Source organism: Equus przewalskii, chromosome 31 (assembly GCF_037783145.1).
Source record: "Equus przewalskii isolate Varuska chromosome 31, EquPr2, whole genome shotgun sequence".
In the NCBI taxonomy this organism is placed as follows: domain Eukaryota; kingdom Metazoa; phylum Chordata; class Mammalia; order Perissodactyla; family Equidae; genus Equus; species Equus przewalskii.
This window is the reverse complement of record NC_091861.1, coordinates 5,975,498-5,998,441: the sequence shown is the minus strand read 5'-3', so window position 1 is coordinate 5,998,441 and position 22,944 is coordinate 5,975,498. Positions and strand designations below refer to the sequence as shown.

Genomic DNA, 22,944 nt, shown 5'->3' with positions numbered 1-22,944 from the left:
GAAACTGGAAGAAGGTCATGGAAGGAATAAAAGGAGCCATAATCTTGAAGCAACGACTGACCTTTGTACATATGCAACTAGGTCTCAGTTTTTAAAAACATCACAAGATCAGATTAGAGAGGCACAAACTGCCCTTGAATTACAGGTATAGAATAAATCAATTTATACACAAATAGCACTGTATACAGGCAGCCCAGGTGGTCTAGTGGTTAAGATTTGGTACTCTCACTGCTGTGGCCTGGGTTTGTTACCCGCTCAGGGCAAACCACTCATCTGTCGGCTGTCATACTGTGGCAGCTGCATGTTGTTGTGATGTTGAAAGTCATACCACTGGGATTTCAAACAGCAGCAGGGTCACCCATGGTGGACAGGTTTCAGAGGAGTTTCCAGACTAAGAAAGACTAGGAAGAAGGACCTGGCACATACTTCCTAAAAAACTGGCCATGAAAATCCTATGCATAGCAGTGGAGCATAGTCTGATATAGTGCTGGAAGGGGAGAGGATGGCACAAAAAGACCAGGTAGGGTACCTCTCTGCTGTAAACAGGGTTGCTACTAACAAAGCACTCAATACATCATTGGTTTACCCTTAGGTCTTCTAAGAAAATACTTTCAATCTCTTGTCAAAAATTATTTTAATTTGCTTTAAGTCTACTAGGGAAAAGCAAAGACAAAGCAGTCAGTTAACTGGAAAGCCAAATTATGAGTTACATTAAAAAGTTACCAAATTACCTCACTGAATAAGTAAGGATTGATTTGTAGAAACTGGAAAGTTTCATCTTTTACTCCAAATAAAAAAATACAAATAGGGGCTGGCCCGGTGGCACAGCGGTTAAGAGCGCACATTCCGGCCGGGGTTCACTGCTTCGGATCCTGGGTGCGGACAAGGCATTGCTTGGCAAGCCACGCTGTGGTAGGTGTCCCACATATAAAGTAGAGGAAGATGAGCACGGATGTTAGCTCAGGGCCAGTCTTCCTCAGCAAAAAGAGAAGGACTGGCAGCAGATGTTAGCTCAGGGCTAATCGTCCTCAAAAAAAACCCCAAAAAAACATAAAATACAGGATATGGATAGATTGACTGTATTTCTAATCATCCAAAGAAGCAGAAGAAACCAGAAGATGAGAGAAGACATTCCAGTTCATTCATGAGGGCCTTAATGCAAAGACTGCTGGCTTAGATGTAGTGTCGCTACACTCAGGAGTCCCAGTCTAGGACGTACCACATGTTTCTGATCAAAAATAATCAGAAGTTGGGGCTGGCCCCATGGCTGAGTGGTTAAGTTTGCATGCTCCATTTTGGCAGCCCAAGGTTTCACTGGTCCGGATCCTGGGCACTGACCTAGCACCACTCATCAAGCGATGCTGAGGCAGCATCCCACATGGCAGAATTAGAAGGACCTACCACTAGAATATACAGCTATGTACTGGGGGGCTTTGGGGAGAAGAAGAAGAAGAAATAAAAAAAAGAAAACTGGCAACAGTTGTTAGCCCAGGGCCAATCTTTAAAAAAAGAAAGAAAGAAAGAAATTACCTGGAGATGGCAGAACTTAAAAAAAGAAAAGAAAAGAATAATCAGAAGCCGCCTTTTCCCAAAGGTGCCATGTAAAAAAGTCCATAGTTCCAAACTTTGCCAAATTATATATCAAATGAGAAATACTCTGAATTACTCTGTAACCAAAGTTATTATAGATAATCAAAGCTAGATATCCTATTCAACATTGGTATATGATATATGTTAAGTATATTAATATATGTGAATGTATATCATTCACCCACTGAGTGAGATGGAAAGATCCTATAAAGAGGTAAGATTGCACTAGCACATAAACTCACAGGTTAGAGATCAAAGCACAGTGACGACAGAAGGAAATGTTTAAGGCTGATATTGGTAGAAAACAGTCTAATTTATAAAGCAAGGAGACTATATATTTAAAATACTTAGTGTGAAAACATGAACAAAACATGTACAAAGAATGTCAATTTCAGCACTGGGAAGAGCCATAAAGAAGTAGCTAAATAAATGATGGTACAGCCGTAAAATGGAATACTGTGGAGGCACATCACAGGCTTGGCATACCACCCAGCTGGATCTATACGTGCTACTTCAGAACTAGCTCTGGAATATCTTAACAGAAGAAAAGCAAGATGCAGGACAGAATACACAGTATGGGATGGGAAGACGGCTTATTTTTAAAGACTAGTTAAATAGTAATTAAAAAAAATACCTTGTGGTATCTTCTTAGCAGTGCCTCTTTTGCTTCTTAAAGTTCTTTTTCCGGGTACTTTTTTGTCCTTTCCCAAGAAAGTCTGTCCACCTTTGGGGCCTTCACAAGGAGTGTTTTCCGAGTTCTCACTTGCAGCCACCTCACAGCTTGGAGTGCAGCTTTCATTATTGTTGAGACTGTCCTGCTCAAGCACTTCCGGTTTGCCCATGGCACTGTCACTGCTGGTTAGATGCTCATGCCCAGTCCCATCAAGCTGATTTTCATTTTCATCTGATGCAGAAGGCAAGAGTGTTACTCTACTTTCCACACCGTCGCCAGGATGACATCCATCTTGTGGTTCTATCTGCAGATTATATGTAGGAGTTTCACTGTCATCCATTAGAGCATCTTTTGTTGAACCATTTAAGTTTCACTAAAGTCCTTCCATGTCTACAACGACAAAAAGAGAAAAGCTACTTCATTTTCTAAACTCTGGATTCTGAGTGATCTTTGATTTTCCTCTTCTCTTGTGGTGTTTGGCTATAAGTAGGGAAGAGAAGGAAATGACTGAAGCTCATTCCTATTACCTCTTCCCCACTTTCAACCCCACCCCACCTCACCTAGTTCTTGCTTGAATACAATGGTTCTCAACCCTGGCTGCATGTTTATTACCTGTGGAGCTTGTCCAAATTCTATCCTAGATCTACTAAATCAGAGGATTGAGTCCAGGTACTGACATGTTTTTCTAAGTTCTCTAGGTGATTTTAATGCACATTTTGTTGGGATCACTGCCTTAACAAAATAAATTACTAGTTAAATGAGGTTTTATCTGTTAAAATGAATCACTTATGTTATCCCTGGATACTTACCAGGCAAATGAAAGTTAGTTGTATAAGTCCTTGTTTGGCCAAAACAGCAGCAATATTTGCAAATGAAAACACTTAAAGACATTTTTTTTTTCAATAAATTGAGAAAAGAAAAGGCATGTGAGGATAAATTCAGGTAGCATTTTTTACACTATATTCTCATTACATTTTTTATTTCCTAAAAATAAGCCCTAGAAAAGTACCTTAGAAGTGTCAACAAATTCCTGTTATACAACTTTAAAAAAAAGAGGACTATGATTAACTCTAGGCTCTAGTTTAGACTTGGAAAAATCTACATCTGTTCCAAAGACCCTGCTAACATTTTAAAGATCTACATAATAGATTACAAGCCCTTTCTTAGTCATGTTTTATGCCCTCTTATTATCCAAAAATAGATTACATTTTAAGGAAAATTATGCCAACCAGATTTATATATTTTTATGCTTGCCAAGTATTATTTTTGGGTTTGAATCAAATATAATATTCCAGTAATTCTGGAAAAAACCTCAGTGATAGGACTTTTTAAATTCTTCTAATTAACAAACAAATGCTTACTCCTTAGAAACACATAAAGCACAATTCTTTAAAACATGAAAAGAAAGTACAAAATAAAACATTACCCCTATACTGATTGTATCATATGCTTTCAACATAATTTGCAACTGGAATATTTTATTTGATTCAGACATAAAAGAATTGCTTGGCAAACCTAAAAATATCTAAACCCAGCTGGTATCATTTTCTTTAATAGTATAGTACATATCTCCACTGATAGGTATGTAATACAGAAAGTAAAATGATTTAACTAGACTAGAATAACTTAGTGTAGACCTAAAAGAAATTCTAAATAAAGTATAATTTTTTATTTAAAAAGTTATTATTTTAATGAAGTGTCTTCAGGATCACTATCAGGAGAGAATTCAAACTCAAAGGACTTTTAAAGTGCATGTGACTAAAACAGTGGAAAAATCCCAAAGTCCATTCATGGGTAAACAGATAAACGAAATGTGGTATGTTCATACAATGGAATATTATTCAGCTATAAAAAGCAATGAAGTTCTGATACATGCTATAACATGAATGAACCTTAGAAACATTATGCTAACTGAAAGAAGCCAAGACACAAAAGGAAAAATATTGTATGATTCCACTTACATGAAATATCTGGAATAGGCAAATTCATAGAGATAGAAAGTAGATTAGTGGTTACTAGGGGCTGAGGGCTAGAGGAAAAGGGAGTTATGCTTAACAGTTATGGAGTCTTTGCTTAGGGTGACGGAGAAGATTTGGAAACAGTGGTGATGGCTGCACAACCATGGGAAAGTAATTAATGCCACTGAATTGTACACCTAAAAATAGTTAAAAGGAAGACAATGTCAAGAGAATGAGAAGACAAACCACAGACTGGGAGAAAATATTTGCACAAGACACATCTGATAAAGACACATCCAAAATATACAATAAACTCTTAAAACTCAACAATCAGAAAATGAACAACCTGATGAAAATGGGCAAAGGACACGAATAGACAGCTCACCAAAAAAAGATACACAGACAGCAAATAAGCACATGAAAAGATGCTCAACACTGTATGTCAATAGAGAATTGCAAACTAAAACAACATGAGATATCACTACACACCTATTAGAATGGTCAAAATCCAGAACACTGACAACACCAAATGCTGTTGAGAATGTGGAACAACAGGAACTCTCATGCATTGTTGGTGGGAATGCAAAATGGTACAGACGCTTTGAAGGACAGTTTGGCAGTTTCCTACAAAACTAAACATACTCTTACCATATGGTTCAGTAACGGCACTCCTTGTAATTTACCCAAGTAAAGTGAAACGTATGTCCACACAAAAACCTGCACATGGATGTTTATAAGAGCTTTATTTATAGTAGCCAAACTTAGAAGCAACTGAGATGTCCTTCAGTAGGTGAATGGATAAATAAATGGTGGTACATCCAACAACTAAAAAGAAATGAGTCGTCAAGTTATGAAAAGACATAGAGGAACCATAAGTACATAATACTAAGAGAAAGAGGCCAATCTGAAAAGGCCACAGACTGCATGATTCTAACTATACACGAAATTCTGGAAAAGACAAAACTATGGAGACAGAAAAAAGATCAGTGGTTGCCAGGGGTTGGGGTGGGGAGGGAGGGATGAATAGGTAGAGCACAAAAGACTCTTAGAGCAGTCAAACAATTCCGTATGATACTATAATGGTGGAGACACATCATTATACATTTATCAAAACCCACAGAATGTATAACCTTCTATGAGCAAATCTTAATGCAAACAATGGACTTTGGATGATAATGACGTGTCATTGTAGATTCAGTGATTGTAACAACTGTACCCTGTGATGCAAGATGTCCATACAGGGGGAGGTTGTGCTTGTGTAGGGGCAAGGAATTTTATGAGAACTCTGTACTTTCCACTCTATTTTGCTGTGAACCTAAAACTGCTCTGAAAAATAAAGTTTATTAATTTAAAAAAATGGTTAAAATGGCCTATTTTATATCTATTTTATCACAATAAAAATAGTGACACGAAATTTATGTGGCTATGTAGGACAAATGCCAGCCCTTAAAACTGGTAACAGCCTCAGTTTTTACCTTAAAGAGACACAGAGGTCACATGCCAAGGGGGACGGTGGCAGGTAGAATGCAGCCTAGGAAGCCCTAAACAATAACCACCACCTCGTGGGGAGTCTCTACCATGCATTAGAAACTGTGCCGGGTACTTTATAGACCTTATTTCTAATCCTCCAAAACAAGCCTACATGGAGGAATTCACTCTGTCTTTTAGATGAAGAATCTGAGGCTTGGAAATAGCTTGTTTAAGACCATATTCCTGGAAAGAAGTAGAACTGGATGTGAAACCACGTTGTCCTGATTTGAATCCTGTGCAGCACAGCATCATGGCTGAAAGCACAGGCAGACCAGGGCTCAATTTCCGGCTCTGCCATTTAACAAACTGTGTGACCTCAGAAGTTCCCTAGCATTTCCAAGCTTCAATTTCCTCATCTGTAAAAGTGGAGAACCATAACACCTACCTCAAAGAGCCATTTTTGAGGCTTAGACAACACGGCAAGGACCGTGCTTAGCAGAGGTCTTGGCCCACAGTCAGTGCTCAATAAAAGTTACCCATTATTGCTTCCCAAGAACTCTCCCAGCCTGGCTTTAAACACTGACAGGTTCACGTGAGCAGGTCCATAGCCTGACCGCAGGTTCAGAAACAGCGCTTTTCCAAACCTCCCAGAAACGATGAGGTTCTTGACCATAGACTAATGCTAACCAGTGCCATTTGAGAATACTGATGTGCTAACTTACGAGGGGGAGATCTCATTTAGTTCCTGGAATGCTTACGCATCTGTTCTATGCAGCCTGTTTCAGATGATTAAGATATCTAGAAATTACTGATTACAGCCCCTTGGTAAGTATAAAATTACAGATCACATTCGCGGCTTTGTTGAGTGTCACATACCAGGCCCTGAGTTAAACTCTTCAGACCAATACCTTAGCAGAGAGGTAATTTTAGTCCCATTATACTAATGAAGAGACCAAGTCTCATATCTTGTCAAAAGTCATTCAGTTAGTAAGTTCAGAAATGGAATTTCGATGAGTTATGATGCTGAGGCCACCTATCAATCTTTATGCTCCACGGACAGTGAGGAGAGAGTAACTGAAAGAAGAGTTCACTTCAGCTGTGGTACACCCCAGTGAAGACTCTCCACCCCACAGCAGAGGACACAGCTCTAATGACCAAGAAGTTCAAGTTCCTGGAAGTTCTCTTCCTGCAAAGTGCTGGATCCACACAATACACCATTTCTTACATGGCCTACCTTCTTCTGTTGGGAACTTTTTTTTTAAGGTATACTAATATACTTTTTAAATTAAGCAGCTATTACCAGTAAAGTAGGTATTCTTTCCTTTGCGCCTCAAGACATTTTATCTATTATTTTGTGATGACATAATTAGTTTAATTCTCCAAAGCGAACTTCGTAAACTGCTTTTCAACACTAACTCTTATGGTCTTTCCAAGGTGTGAACGTCCTGTAATTATTTTATAAGACACCTACCAATTCTTCAACTCCTGGCTCAAAAATCACTTCAATTTGCCTTCTCTAACTTCTCCATTCCAAAAGATCCATATGATAACATACTCCTCTACAGCAGTCTATACCACCACACAGAGTCCTTCCCAAATACTGCCCTACACTATATATTTTTACATATATGTCTTACTAGATTTAAGCCATTTGAATACCCACAATCCAGCCATAGATAATTTTTATTATTCAGAATGTCTTGCCCTGGACCTTGTAATTATTAGACACACAAAAGAGTAAAGGAACTAATTTTCTACAATTTCTCTCTAAAAAGGAAAAAGTCAGGCACAGGATTCCTATCTGCACCCCTCGTCCCTACTCTGAGAGATAAAGGGGTCCATGACACAATATTTGGCTGCTGTCTACATTTCTAACACATTTCAATTGGAATATTTTAATTTAAGCAATAGAATAACTTTCTTAATGGGATTTCTAATCACTATAGTCCTACTGCATTTATAAATAGTGTTATTTCTGTGTCTTCTTCCTTCTCTTTCCTCTCCCTCAATGCTACACCAATAGCATTTCAAAGGGCAATCTTCTGGGACACCAGTATCTCACTCTATGAAAGCACTCGAGCAAGGGAAAATCTCAAAGAGTAAGAGACTCAGGTGATAACCTAGTATTTTCAAATAAGTATGTGCTAACATTGCATGGGACCTGGAGGTTAAAAGTAGAGTTGAAAGGGGCTGGCCCCATGCCCGAGTGGTTAAGTCTGCACGCTCCGCTGCAGGCGGCCCAGTGTTTCGTTGGTTCGAATCCTGGGTGTGGACATGGCACTGCTCATTAAGAAATGCTGAGGCAGCATCCCACATGCCACAACTAGAAGGACCCACAACAAAGAATACACAACTATGTACTGGGGGGCTTTGGGGAGAAAAAGAAAAAAAAAAAAAGTAGAGTTGAAAGGGCATTCAAAGTTATTTGCTGTATCTAAATTGTATGTCGATTCTGTGAGAGTCCCTATGTCTATACAAATTCTCACAAAAGAAACAGCGACACAGTGCACTCACTGCACAGCACTGGCTCTGGTGTATTTTGCTTTTTAAAAGCATGACAGTGAGTGCTGCCCAAGTTTCCAGCCTCTTGCAGCAAAACAGCATTCCAAATACGTACATGGTATAAAAGTTATTTGACATGTTGACTCTGTACAGCTAAAGAATTTCAAGCAAACATATTCAAGTGAGGCTTTTACAAAACTTTGAGGAAGAAGCTTTAAATAATATAGAGTAATAGAGTAACAAAAAGAAATCTACATTTTGTCAAAAAATATCATCTCAATCCCAAGTATGATTTGACTTCATTTTTGATACATCTTTATGGATATTTGATGAGATTAAACATCAGGTGTTACTATAAGTAGAAAATTATAGGAATAGTTAAATATATATTACTCAATTATTATTATCTTTTTAAATTTTTTTTATTTATTTATTATTTTCTTCGAGGAAGATTAGCCCTGAGCTAACATCTGCCAATTCTCCTCCTTTTTCTGAGGAAGACTGGCCCTGAGCTAACATCTGTGCCCATCTTCCTCTACTTTATATGTGGGACGCCTGCCACAACATGGCTTGCTAAGCAGTGCCATGTCCGTACCCAGGATCTGAACCAGTGAACCCCGTACCGCCAAAGCGGAACGTGTGCACTTAACCACTGTGCCACTGGGCCAGCCCCTCAATTGTTTTATTTAAATGTTCTAAGGAGATTATGAGTGTCATTTCTCTATAATTCACACAAATTAGACCTAAATATTATACTTTTACTTTTTAAAGAAACCAAGACTCTTCTTAAGGATTAAGATGCAACCCAAGTTTAAATTTGGTAATTTATAGTCCAACCAAAATTTAGAGGAAGGCAGTTACCAAAACAATAAGGTATGCTATTAACCCCAAATTCAAATTTGGTTACTCATAGTCAACTCAGAGTTGAGGAAGTCACCACACCCATATGTTACTGTGTTTATTATGGTGATTACACAGCATTTTACATTTTCCCATCTTACAGACATATTCCAATACCACTTATACATCATCGCTAAATCTGTGGTTTTCTGTGGTTAATGCTTTGTTTAGACATATGTACCTGCAGGCAATCTCCAGTATACCAGTCATCAAAGTATGCCTCAGAGGAATGATTCTCAAAAATTTTGCAACCAACAAGAAATTCATTTATCACTGAGATCCTATACACACAAAGTACACACATATAACAGAAACAAAGTCATCTTAAAACCTAACACACATGAAGCACTCTGATACATTCTCCATTTTATTCAATACTATTTCATGTTTTCTTAAAATGCTGATGAAGATCCACTGGGTTGATTTCACACCCTGCACTCACCATGGCAATGTTATAAGGCAGTTTCTAGCAATTAGTAGTATCTCAACCTGAGGGCCACCATCTGAGGACCAGAGAAGTTTATAATTATCTCCATATTGTTTTCTGAAAATGATGCAGATCTTAAAAAATTCAGACATAAATTTCACTTAAAATGTTGCTCCCATAATTTCAATATAACAACTTTTGCTAATCTATATCATTCCTCTTGCACTAAAGTTTAGCTAAACTATTAACCTTGATTACAGTCCCTTAGCTGACATCTTCAGCCGTCCTATATTCTATACCTATGCTATCCCATTAGGGCAGCCACTAACCACATAGGGCTACTGAGTACTTGAAATGTGAACAGTGACACTGAGGAACTGGATTTTTACTTCTATGTAATTTTAATTAATTTAAATTTAAAAACAGATATCAATTCAGTTATTGAAAAACATGTAAGTGTGGAAAAAATTGGGTATGTGAATCTGTTTTGTGTGTGTGTGAGGAAGACTGGCCCTGAGCTAACATCTGTTGACTATCTTCCTCTTTTTGCTTGAGGAAGATTGTTGCTGAGCTAACCTCTGTGCCAGTCTTCCTCTATTTTATGTGGGATGCCGCCACAGTATAGCTTGACAAGGACTGCTAGGTCTGTACCCAGGATCCGAAGCTAAGAACCCCAGGTTACTGAAGCGCATGAACTTAACCATTATGCCACCCGGCCAGCCCTGTGAATCTGCTTTTTCACCTGTAAATTTGAGGAAATCTAAATATACATCAAGCTTTTCCAATGAAAAATGTGTCTGAATTGAAACACTTACTATGAATAAAAAGAATGTAAAATAACTCTTAAATAATTTTAAATATTGATTACATATTGTGATAATATTTTGATCTACTGGGTTAAATAAACTACATTGTTAAAATTAATGTCACCTCTTAAAAGGCTTTTGTAATGTGGTTACTAGGAAACAAAATTTCATATACGGCTTGCATGATATTCCCATTGGACAACACTGCCCTCCATAATTCTGCCTTGAGAGTGCCACTGCAGCCAGTCACGGCTTATTGTGGACCACTCCACTCCAGATTCCTTCTTGCTAATACATGCCATGCTGGAGGCATTTTCTGGCTATAGACATTATTATTACTATAATTAAACAAGGTAAATACTTTACTAAAGGAAATAGATACTATATGCTTTAAAATTAATTTATAACTACTTATTTATATCCTATTTTCAGGATGTAAACCCCAGGATCATGTTGTCCCTTTTTTTGGGGTACTTCCCCATATTCAAAATACTCTAGGCACTTAATAAATGTTGAACAGTAATTATAAAGAGGAAGACAGCCTTACACTAATCTTTCTAAATATTTTAATTTCTACATAATAGTACAGTGCTACAAAAATAAGCCAGATTGTTTTATTATTTCTTTAATAAGAATAAAAAGCACAATTTCATAATAAGGAATTCATTCTTAATACAGAAAAAAGAAAGGTCATAGAAGAGAAAATTTATGCCATAAGAAGGAAGATAAAAATGTGACAAGGTTCAACATCCGCAAATCATCAATGTGATACACCACATCAACAAACTGAGGAATAAAAACCACATGATCATCTCAATAGATGCAGAGAAAGCATTTGACAAGATCCAACAGCCACTTATGATAAAAACTCTAAACAAAATGAGCATAGAAGGAAATTATCTCAACATAATAAAGGCCACATATGACAAACCCTCAGCCAACAGCATACTCAATGGGCAAAAACTGAGCGCCATCCCCCTGAAAATAGGAACAAGACAAGGATGCCCTCTATCACCACTCTTATTTAACATAGTACTGGAGGTCCTGGCCAGAGCAATCAGGTAAGAAAAAGGAATAAAAGGAATCCAAATAGGGAGGGAAGAAGTGAAACTCTTGCTGTTTGCAGACGACATGATCTTATATATAGAAAACCCCAAAGACTCCATTGGAAAACTCCTAGAAGTAATCAACAACTACAGCAAAGTTGCAGGGTATAAAATCATTTGCATAAATCAGTAGCATTTCTATATTCTAATAACGAGCTAACAGAAAAAGAACTCAAGAACACAATACCATTCACAATCGCAACAAAAGAATAAAATACCTCGGGTAAATTTAACTAAGGAAGTGAAGGACCTATACGATGAAAATTACAAGGCCTTTCTGAGAGAATTGGATGACGACGTAGGGAGATGGAAAGACATTCCATGTACATGGATTGGAAGAATAAACATACTTAAAATGTCCATTCTACCTAAAGCAATCTACAGATTCAGCGCCATCCCAATCAGAATCCCAAGGACATTCTTTACAGAATTAGAACAAAGAATCCTAAAATTCATATGGGGCAACAAAAGACCCCGAATTGCTAAAGCAATCCTGAGAAAAAAGAACAAAACGGGAGGCATCACAATCCCTGACTTCAAAACTTACTACAAAGCTACAGTAATCAAAACAGCATGGTGCTGGTACAAAAACAGGTGCACAGATCAATGGAACAGAATTGAAGGCCTAGAAATAAAAACCAAACATCTATGGACAGCTTAGCTTCAACAAAGGAGCTGAGGGCATCCAATGGAGAAAAGAAAGTCTTTTCAACGAATGGTGCTGGGAAAACTGGAAAGCCACATGTAAAAGAATGAAAGTTGACCATTCTTTTTCACCATTCACAAAAATAAACTCAAAATGGATCAAAGACCTAAACCTGAGACCTGAAACCATAAGGCTTCTAGAAGAAAATGTAGGCAGTACACTCTTTGACATCAGTATTAAAAGGATCTTTTCGGACACCATGTCTTCTCAGACAAGGGAAACAATAGAAAGAATAAACAAATGAGACTTCATCAGATTAAAGAGCTTCTTCAAGGCAAAGGAAGACAGGATTGAAATAAAAAAACAACCCACTAACTGGGAAAAAATATTTGCAAGTCATACATCCGACAAAGAGTTAATATCCATAATATATAAAGAACTCACACAGTCCAACAACAAAAAAATCAAACAACCTAATCAAAACATGGCCAGGAGACATGAACAGACATTTCTCCAAAGAAGATATACGGATGGGCCAATAGGCACATGAAAAGATGTTATTCATCGCTGATCATCAGGGAAATGCAAATCAAAACTACACTAAGATATCACCTTACACCCATTAGAATGACAAAAATAACCAAAACAAATAGTAACAAATGTTGGAGACGTTGTGGAGAAAAAGGAACCTTCACACACTGTTGGTGGGAATGCAAACTGGTGCAGCCACTATGGAAAACAGTACGGAGAGTCCTCAAAAAATTAAAAATACAACTACCATATGATCCAGCTATCTCACTAGTGGGTATCTATCCAAAGAACTTGAAATCAGCAATTTCAAAAGTCCCACACACCCCAATGTTCATTGAAGCATTATTCACAATAGCCAAGACATGGAAGCAACCTAAGTGCCCATCAACTGATGACTGGATAAAGAAGATGTGGTATATATATACAATGGAATACTACTCAGCCATAAAACAGAACAAAATCGTCCCATTTGCCACAACACGGATGGATCTTGAGGGAATTATGTTAAGCGAAATAAGCCAGATAGAGAAGGATAATCTCTGCATGACTCCACTCCGATGAGGAATTTAAACATGTGGACAAAGAGAACAGATTAGTGGCTACCAGGGGAAAGGTGGGGTGGGGGGTGGGCACAAAGTGTGAAGGGGTGCACCTACAACACGACTCACAGACAATAATGTACAACTGAAATTTCACAAGATTGTAACCTATCATTAACTCAATAAAAAATAATAAAAAATAAAATAAAATACTTGGCATACTAAAAAAAATGTGACAAGGTATATAACAAAACTATAAGAACATAAAAGGAAAAGAAAAAGAAAAAATCAATTACAGTCAAATGTGAAGGTAATGATTCTAAGGGAGAAAACAGCAAATGTGGATTTTTATTTATGCAGAGAAAGCACTTAAAATATGAAGAAATAAACTGAAACTACACGACTCATAAGCCCAAAACAACCTTGGGACAGATAAGTTGAGTGAAAGGAACCATAGTTTGCTGCATTTTCCTCATTCCTCCCTTTCATAACGGGGTTCAGTTCAAGATAGCTTCCGCATCTACAGAGGCTCTGAGTTCAAAACCCATTACATAAATGGAAATGACAGGTCAAAAGCCACATTGTGAGTACATCAAGCAGTGCAAAAATAGAGTCATCTCTCTCCTCTTTTCCCTCTCTCTTTATACACAGACGTATACAAGTTCTACTTAAGGAAACAAAATAGGAGCTAATCTCTAAAACAGTATGAGCTCAGGGACATCTTCAAGCATTTAGAAACAACTGTTTTTAGCAATAATTTCTAACATTTTCTTCATGTAACAATCATTAATTAGAAATTTTGCCTACTTCAGGGTGACTGAATTCATGACTCAAAATGTTCCTAGAAGTGGACTTCTATATCACTTTTAAGATAAAGGGTGGGCAAATCACAGCATTATGAAATCATCGGCAACACAAGCATTTTCTTCCGTGTCACAGAGTTAATACCACACACATTGACAGAATCACAGTTTAGAGGAAGGAGTCATTTCCCCAGGTTCAAACTTAAGTTGTGTTTATTTGGTTTTAAACGCTTCTTTGTTATAAAACATATTGCAACCATACTTTGAAGCCACAACAAGCAGAATCTAAGAACTTGAAAATACTTCTTGGTTCAGATCATACCCGCCCCTTTAAAACAAAAACTATGTTTACTGCTACATATCCACTATACATCTTCATGGAAACTATCTTACTAATTTTTAAACTTTGAGCACTTTGCTACACAACTAGTGATATAAAGCAATCTAGATACACTTTCATCATTAAATACACACATAAAACCACATATTTTGTTTTAAAACAATAATTGTTGTTAATATAGAGGCCAGAACAAACAGTTTATTAGAATCTTCCCCTAGGTGGCCTGACCAAATAGTCAGCATTATCTGAACAAAATGCTAATTATTAATAGCAATCAACAGTTACTTATACTTACTAAGTATCTGGCAGTATTTCATATATATATATATTTCACATATATATATAAAACTTAATCCTCACAAGTCCTACAAAGTAGTTCTATAATTACATCCATATTACAGAGAAGGAAATAGCAACAGAAAGATTAAATAAATAGGCCAAGGTCACAAAGCTAGTACGTGGCAAAGTCAGAATTCAAAGTGAAAGGACCTGACTCCAGAGCCCACATCCTTACCCACTATAATCATTTTTATATTGATAAGAAAAAATCAACTATTTTGTATTTATATATTTTGTAAATACCAAATTGCTAGCTTTAAGGAGATAACTCCAGGAACAATTTCTAGTATTTTGAAAAGTTTTTCGGATATACAGAGTTTAGAAAATAGGTTAAGGCAAAATAAAATAAAACTCACCAATAAGACTATTTATTTGCTCTACTCCTTAAATGCGATGAACTCATTTCTTTAGGTTTATACGCTAATCTCTATAACAGCCCTATTAGAAATCATTATCCAGAATTTGACAGGTATCCCTGTGCACACAGATTTTAATTTCTAACAGGCAGAGTACAGGTGTTTAGTGACCCAACCTCACAGCTAAAGAGGAAATAAAGTGCAAGAGTCTCCGTACTTTGTTAGCATACCCCTAATGAGCAAAAAAAATTGAACACATACATACCCCCGTGTATGTGTGTTTGTTCATAAATTATAGGCACATACACTGTACTAATATATATGTATATACTCATTTTTAAACATATGCAAACATAAACATTTAGAAAGGATGAAAGAATTCTACTTCTGGCAAGGGCAGACTAGCTCATTTCAGAAAAACCCTCCTGATGGTAACAACTAGAAAAGCTAGCAGAAAGCTTCAATTTGGAGGCCAAAACAGCTGAGCAGAGGTTTTATCGGACTTACAGAGCTGGCAGAAAAACTGAAGTTCAGTGCTACCAAGAAGAGGGAAGCCTTAGGCTTTCAAGTAGGACCTAAAAGGGTTACTCCCTAGAAGACAAGTTGAGCCTGAACTGACTAGCTCTCACAGGGACTAAGTCCCGCAGAGTCTCCTTCATCAGTGGTTGAATTAAGGTTATCTGCCCTAACTTGGTTGCCTGCCAGCAATATAAACAAATTCTCTCTGGAAGAAGAAATCCAACAAAGGCTCAAATTATCTCCACAAGTTTTCATCTATAATGCCCAGTATATAATCCAAAATAAGCAGGCATACAAGAGGTCAAGATTTAACCAAAAACTGGGAGGAAAAGCAGTTAACAGAAACAGATTCATAGGAGATCCATATATTGGAGTTACTTTACAGGAACTTTAAGTAACTATTATTAAAATGTTCAAGGCCTTATGGGGACTGGCCCCATGACCTAATGGTTAAGTTTGGGATGCTCCACTTCGCCTGCTCGGGATAAGTTCCTGGGCATTCTCCTATACCACTTGTCAGAGGCCATACTGTGGGGGCAGCCCACATACAAAATAGAGGAAGACTGGCACAGATGTTAGCTCAGGGCGAATCTTCCTCAACAATAACAACAACAACAACAACAAAAATGTTCAAGGACTTAAATGGATAGGAGAGAAAATTTCAGAAGAGAACTAGAATTGATAATATATTGGCAAAAGCAAATAGTTTATTCAGCTTTTTAATCAAATCACTAGATTTGATTTTTAAAAAACATCAAACATATGCTAGATCCAAAAAACAGAGTAAGTGAAATTACTCCAGATATGGAACTCAAGGGTAACATTAATTAATTTCTAAAAGATTTCAGAATAACAAAGAAATGAGTGTATAACTTTTGAATTCACTCAAAACGGTGTCTAATTAACTTCTTAACCAATTCAAGAAAACTTCATTTAAATGAGCTGCTAAGGGGAAAAACAAAAAAAGAGTAACTTTTCCTAAACTCTATTTTCTATTTTTAAAATCCAGTCACTGATACGCTCTAAGCCTAGCTAAGCACACTTCACTGTCCCGAACAAGTCTTTACCTACAATATCTACTTCTTGTCTTACCCTGATTTATGACTATTTTCTCTCTGTGGTAGTTTTAGAACAAATACTAGACTGAAAGAGAACTTAACATTCCAAAACTTCTAAATTATAATGAAATCATTGAGTGTAAGATAACAATCAAATACTGTCCCTGTATATTTGCGCCACCATCAACAGTCCTGGGTAACTTAAGAGCTGATACATTGCTAAAAGGCCCAACTGTTTACATACTGTTTATTTATCTCAAATCTCTTTGATGATTATTAAATAAATGCTATCTTTGAGTCTCATGGTTTATTTTGCAGCTACTAAGACAAAAAACAGAACTAACATTTAATTCATTGATGGCAATGGATAACATGGAATTATATTCAAAATATCTGAAAAAAATTTTCATTGCATTTAACTTCTAACAAGTGAATAAATGCTGTGCCATAGTTTGCAGGGAGAGAGAGCAAGACAAAAAGAACTTGGCTAGTGTCTATAATAAACCCAGAGCTCCAAATCATTAATCATTAGTGGGAATCATTAAACATATTGGTAGGGATCCTCTGAAAGATTTTTAATCAGAGGAGTGACATGATCATAGGTTTCCATATGAGAAAAACCACTGGTGTTCATCTTTAATAACATGAGATTTCTTATGCTTTTTCCAGGATGAGAGACAGAATGCTGATAAGAACAAAAAGGGTCAGCTGAGAGGGAGGAGTTAAGGATAACATGAGAAGAGACAGCACTAAGCAAATGATGGTGTAGACTGAGGAGGTGGGATGGCATCAAGGACACCAGCAGAAGCTACCCTTAAACAGGAGAAGGGGCGTGTTTTGCATTGTGACAGAAGGATTGGGGGAGGGGCATGACACTGGGGTTAAGTTGGAGGCATTTCCATTTCAGGATGTCTCTTTCTCAGGGAAACAGGGAGTAGGATATCTGCTGAAGGGGGTGGGAGGTGTTGGGAGCAGGGGCTTGGGAAGCATAGAGAAGGTCTGAAAGAGCCAGTGAAAGACTGTAAAGCTGCTGCCAAGGGCCCACAGAAATCAGTTCTACTACAAATTCATGGTCTCCATTTTACTTGGTTATAAATACTGTCTTTAAATCAATCTCATGGTGCAAATAAACCACAAAATAGCAGCTAAAAGGAGACTCTTTTTGCTAATCTTCTAAATGAGTACAAACTATCAAGAGAAAGGCTGGAATTTTCTCATTGTAATGGAGTGAACTCTTCAGTCTATTTTAACACCAATTGTTATTTGTACTCCTGTTCTTTATTCTGCACAGCTCTGTTATTCTTCGTCCTAGCTCTTTACATGGACATCTGAATGCAGGTTGTAAAATCCTTGACTCTGGTTTATTTAATTTGAAGAAAATAAATTTCTTTTTTAAAGATTTTTTAATTTTTCCTTTTTCTCCCCAAAGGCCCCCAGTACATAGTTGTGTATTTTTAGTTGTGGGTCCTTCCAGTTGTGGCATGTGGGATGCCGCCTCAGCATGGCCTGATGAGCGGTGCAATGTCCGCACCCAGGATTCGAACCAGCGAAACCCAGGGCCGCCGAAGCAGAGCATGCAAACTTCACCACTCAGCTACGGTGATGTGGGGTTGGTGAACCAAGGAGTTGAAAGAAAGATTTCTTGGACTCCCAAGGTCTGGCAGTAGTGCTCTTTTATTTAGAGAATAGTGTGGAATAGCATGGGGACAGGACCCATGGGCAGTCAGAGGTGTTGTGTGGGGACAGGACCCATGGGCAGGAGGAGCTGCTGCCGCTGCAAACATGGGTTGAGAGTAGGGCTAAATTTAAGGCATAGGTATATGAGTTATCTCTTTACAAGACAAAGGAAAGAATATGTAAAAAGTCATTAAAATGGTATCAGTGCAGGTGGGGTCTGGTTACTGGGTGGTCCTATAACTTTAGATAAGAATCAGACCGGATTAAGTCAGGATGTCCTATGCTTCCCTGAGGATGTTGGTGGTAGGGGGAGTCAGCTACATGAGGTTACCAGACAAGCACAATAAACAAGACCTAAGTCCTTGCCATCCCCATTAAGAGTTTCTAGAGATAAGGTCATCCCCGCCTCCTCCTGGTGCAGAGAGGGAGACACCCCCCACAGATGGAGACTTCCTTCACAAATGCAAATGTCTCTCATCAAAGGGAAAGCAAATTTCACCCCTCAGAGCCTCCTTCTCGTCTGCAGTTTTTAAAAGTAACCAGCCTAAAATAATCCTCATCAACGGGGCCAACCCCCCAAGAAAATGAATTTTTAAAATCCTGACCTATATTGCAATTCTACTCAAATGTATGCCAGAATAATTTTTTTAAGTGATAGCGTCTCATTTTAACCTGTCAGTTAGATCTCACAAATGCTATTCACTAAACTTTTCTGTTTTGCATACTTTAGAGACACTATAATTCTAACATGCCACTTCTTTTGTTGAAGTCAGATTCAAATTTCATCTTTTTTCTTCTCAGCAATTTGGGATTTTTCTAACAGAGATACAATAATAAATTCTTATACCTACATAGGAAAGTGAACATATTGATTTAGTCAATCAGAAAACATGAGTTCTGATATTATATCATTTCCTGGGATCTAAGTTTCCTCTAAGATTCTTCCTAACTTGAACATTTGATATTCCAGTTATTAGTTCCCAAGTTATCTGTTATTTGTCTTTTACTGCTTCAAGTCTAAAACAAATACCACTTTCTAGCTCATTATTGAGTGAGCTCCAAGCATTTCTTATCTACTTAAAAAGTATAGCTAGGGGCTGGCCCCTGGTGTAGTGGTTAAGTTGGCACGCTCTGCTTTGGCAGCCCAGAGTTGGCAGGTTTGGTTCCTGGGCACAGACCTACACACCACTCATTAGGCCATGCTGAGACAGAGTCCAATATACAAAATAGAGGAAGATTTGCATAGATGTTAGCTCAGCGACAGTCTTCCTCAAGGAAAAAGAGGAAGATTGGCAATGGATGTTAGCTCTGGGCTAATCTTCCTTACCAAAAAAAGCACAGCTACATAAGCCAGACAGACAAAGACAAACATTGTAAGATTTCACTCATATATGGAAGATAAATGAACACACGGACAAAGATACGTGGTTACCACAGGGGAAGGGGGGTTGGTGGGGTGGACATAAGTGTAAAGGGAACATTTATATGATGACTGACAAAGAATAATGTACAACTGAAATTTCACAATGTTATAAACCATTATCACCTCAATAAAAACAAAAAATAAAAAAAGTATAGCTACAGGCGAACTCACACATTTTCTTCTGCCACCTTTATTATCTGCCTTTCCTTATCCTGAAAAACAATGATATAAGGTTGCCCTTTGAATGGGAATATGATGCTCCTGCCCCACATCCAGGAGAATGCGAGTTTTGAACTGTTTACGCAATATACGTGTATATTCTTTGTTCTTTTAATTCAGGGATCTTTGTAACCAAAAGCACACATTTGCCAGCACTAAAGGTTTAGTATGAGGACATGAAATGAAGCAAATAAATCTCTTCATGGAGACTCGAGGTGGAGAGCTTTAACTGAGCTAACCTGACGTTAACGTTATCAGCGATAACCATCCACTATGAATAAAATATGCTTACTACATACAGTGGGGGAAGAGAGAGACAGATGAGACACAACTCGCCACTAAGAGTTTATACTCTAATAGAAAAGGGCTAAAAACCCTGTCCTAACCTTCTTTCTTCCCCCAAAAAACCTTGCTACAGAGAAGAATATGGTAAATGTCAGACAAGTTCTTTGAGAATTCAGAGGAAGGAAAATTACTTTTACTTGTGGGGAGGGTGTAAGGTGTGAACATTTAAGAATATTCAATTCCGTGACAGAAAATAGAAACAAACAAGGAACAGAGATGAAACTAAGAACAGAATCAAACAGCTTGACATGTTAGATATAGAAAAAGTAAACAGAGCCTACTTGTGCTAAATATAGACAGGAAGGGATGAAAGAACCAAAGAGCACCAAACATTCCTGATACCATAAAGGATACACCAAATACACGTGAAGGTGTTACTATTTACGAGTTATTAAATCACCCACCCATTGGTAACACCCACTCTAGACCCACATGCCTTTTGCCCAAGAAACAGATGAAATGCAGAGCTGTTCCTCATGCTAACCGGCGGAAACAGCATTAGCCAGGTGTGCTTATCCCTGTGTTTCTCCAATAGGGCAAGTGTTGGCTCTGGGCACCTTCAGTCTGTTGGGCTGCCTTGCTCATCCTCAACTCTGGTCCATACCATGAGCCGGAAGGCTTATGGCAGAGAGAGGACACGACATACGAACGCTGTGCAACTCAGTTCTCAGATGGTGTGGTCCTTCCACTCTACCTGTACCCTATCCTAAGTACATGGAGAGGCAATTTCAAGAGAAGAAACAAACACAAGCAAAATAAAATGGTGAGCAAACACAGAGTGTGTCGTAAGCATAGCAAATGGTTGGACTTTGGTATAGGAGTGCTGTGGGAAAGTAGTGAGAGGTGAGATTGATAAATTGAAGCTGGGTTATACTATGATGATAAAAGAATTTAAACCAGTGCTTCTTACACTACCTGTTGTGTTTTTTCTTCCAGTAAGCCATGAATCATTTACTAGAAAAAAGGAGAGGAAGGGAAAGACATGTAAAACACAAACTCAATTTTTAAAATTATTTTATTCCAATAAACTTTATTCTATTTAAATGCCATGGAAGTTTCTGAACACTCTCAATTTCTGTAACGATTTCACTGCAGACAGGTAACAAACTGGTAGACCGTCACCAGACCAATGACCATAATTTGAGCAGCACTGATTTAGACTTGCTGTGGTTGGGATTGAGAAGCCATTAAAGACTTCTGAATAAAGGGGCCAGGGTATCAGATCTGTGCTTTATGCAGACTAATCTGATGGTGATATACACATGATGGAGCAGAAAGGAGAAACTGCGTTAGAGATGAGATGAGTGATGGCAGTGGTGGGAATATAAACAAGAAAGACTACGTAGGCAGAATTAACAGTTTGGACTCCTGACTAGATATGGAAGGGAAGAGACAGTAAGGAACCCAGGTTCTCTCAAACTTTGATCCTAGAGGTCTGGGAGACAGCAGGGTACTAGAAGAGGAACACACGAGGAGGAATTATTCTATTTACCAGGCACTCTCTTCCCAGTCCCGGCTTTTCTAGCTGCCTATCCCATCACCTCCAGATACAGGTTCCTCTTTCCTTGGGTTGTCAGCCAAGGAAATGGATGGAGAGAGACAGACAATAGGTAGGAGAAGGCAGATGAAAAACAAACAGCAACAGGAAAGTGATAGTTAAGTTAAGCCTTTTGATTTTTGTGAAGGTTGTTATTCTCTGTGTGAAGTCAGTAAACCTGATAATTCTTAGCATATGTATCTAAAAGTTTCATCTCACTAAAAATAAGGAGTACTTACAAAATGTTAACAGTTTCATACCTGACTTACACAAAAGTTTACAATTATCTTCTTTTAAACTTTAATCAAAAAACAACTCTACAAATTCAAAAGGTATTAAATTATACTGGATACCATTAAAATTATGAGAAATAATGCACATTGAAAAAATACTTATGGCTATAATATTAGCAGACATCTCATAACATTTTGCCTGTGAAACATTTCTTTCTCTCTAAAGAATCTGGTTCAGACACAAGAAGGAAAATAACAAAGTGGGCCGCTGTTAAAGGGAATCAGTTCAAAGCTAAGTAATGTTCATTCAAAGTCACAAAGAACATTATCATCTAACAGGACTGAAGGCCAAATTTATTCATATCATTTGTGAAAACTTATAAGAAATGTAAAATTAAAATACAACGTCCTCTTGGGAATGCAACAGAAAAATAGCTCTTGAAAACTGGAGAAACTGTTAAAGGTGAAATACCATTTTATGAGGGCTTTCCCTGGAAAAATCCTAGTACAATTAGTTTACTTGCATTGCTGTTTTTATTTAGCCCTCCCATATTTCTGCTTTTAGGCTCTTTTGCACTTTATATGCTTTTTTCCCTGGACAGGTTTCTCAGTATTTTATAATTCTACCATAATACAAAGAGTAGTTAAAATTTGTTTCATGATCTCCCCCAACAAAATCTAAAGTGGATTTATTCATGTCATTCATACTGTCTCTTCTTGTTTGATAACAATTTTCTATCAAAACAAAATCATAATGATTCCAGATTATTTCTATTATCTTTTTCTCTATCCTATTTTGCCATTATGTCTTTTCTCTCACCATTATCTTTATTATTCTACTAGGTGGTAAGTTCAGAATTTTCTAACTTCTAAAAGGTTAGAGAAAAGCACATTATAAGATAGTAAACTGTAATTTACATCTAAGAGCCAAGACCTCAGTCTTGGTA

General features: G+C 37.6%; 1 protein-coding gene across 2 annotated transcripts in view; it reads right to left on the bottom strand.

Annotated features, from left to right (window-relative positions):
• Positions 1–22,944, bottom strand: part of CNST (consortin, connexin sorting protein) — a 114,335-nt gene that overhangs the window by 67,572 nt on the left and 23,819 nt on the right. Inside the window, exons 2-3 of one of the 2 annotated variants that reach the window (XM_070602612.1) lie at positions 21,143–21,181; positions 2,225–2,653 (exon numbers count right to left, since the gene is read on the bottom strand). In XM_070602612.1, coding sequence (XP_070458713.1) covers positions 2,225–2,603 — 379 coding nt within the window. In that variant the 5' untranslated portion in view covers positions 2,604–2,653; positions 21,143–21,181. The remainder of the gene's footprint in view (positions 1–2,224; positions 2,654–21,142; positions 21,182–22,944) is intronic. The other variant, XM_070602611.1, reaches the window with a different exon arrangement.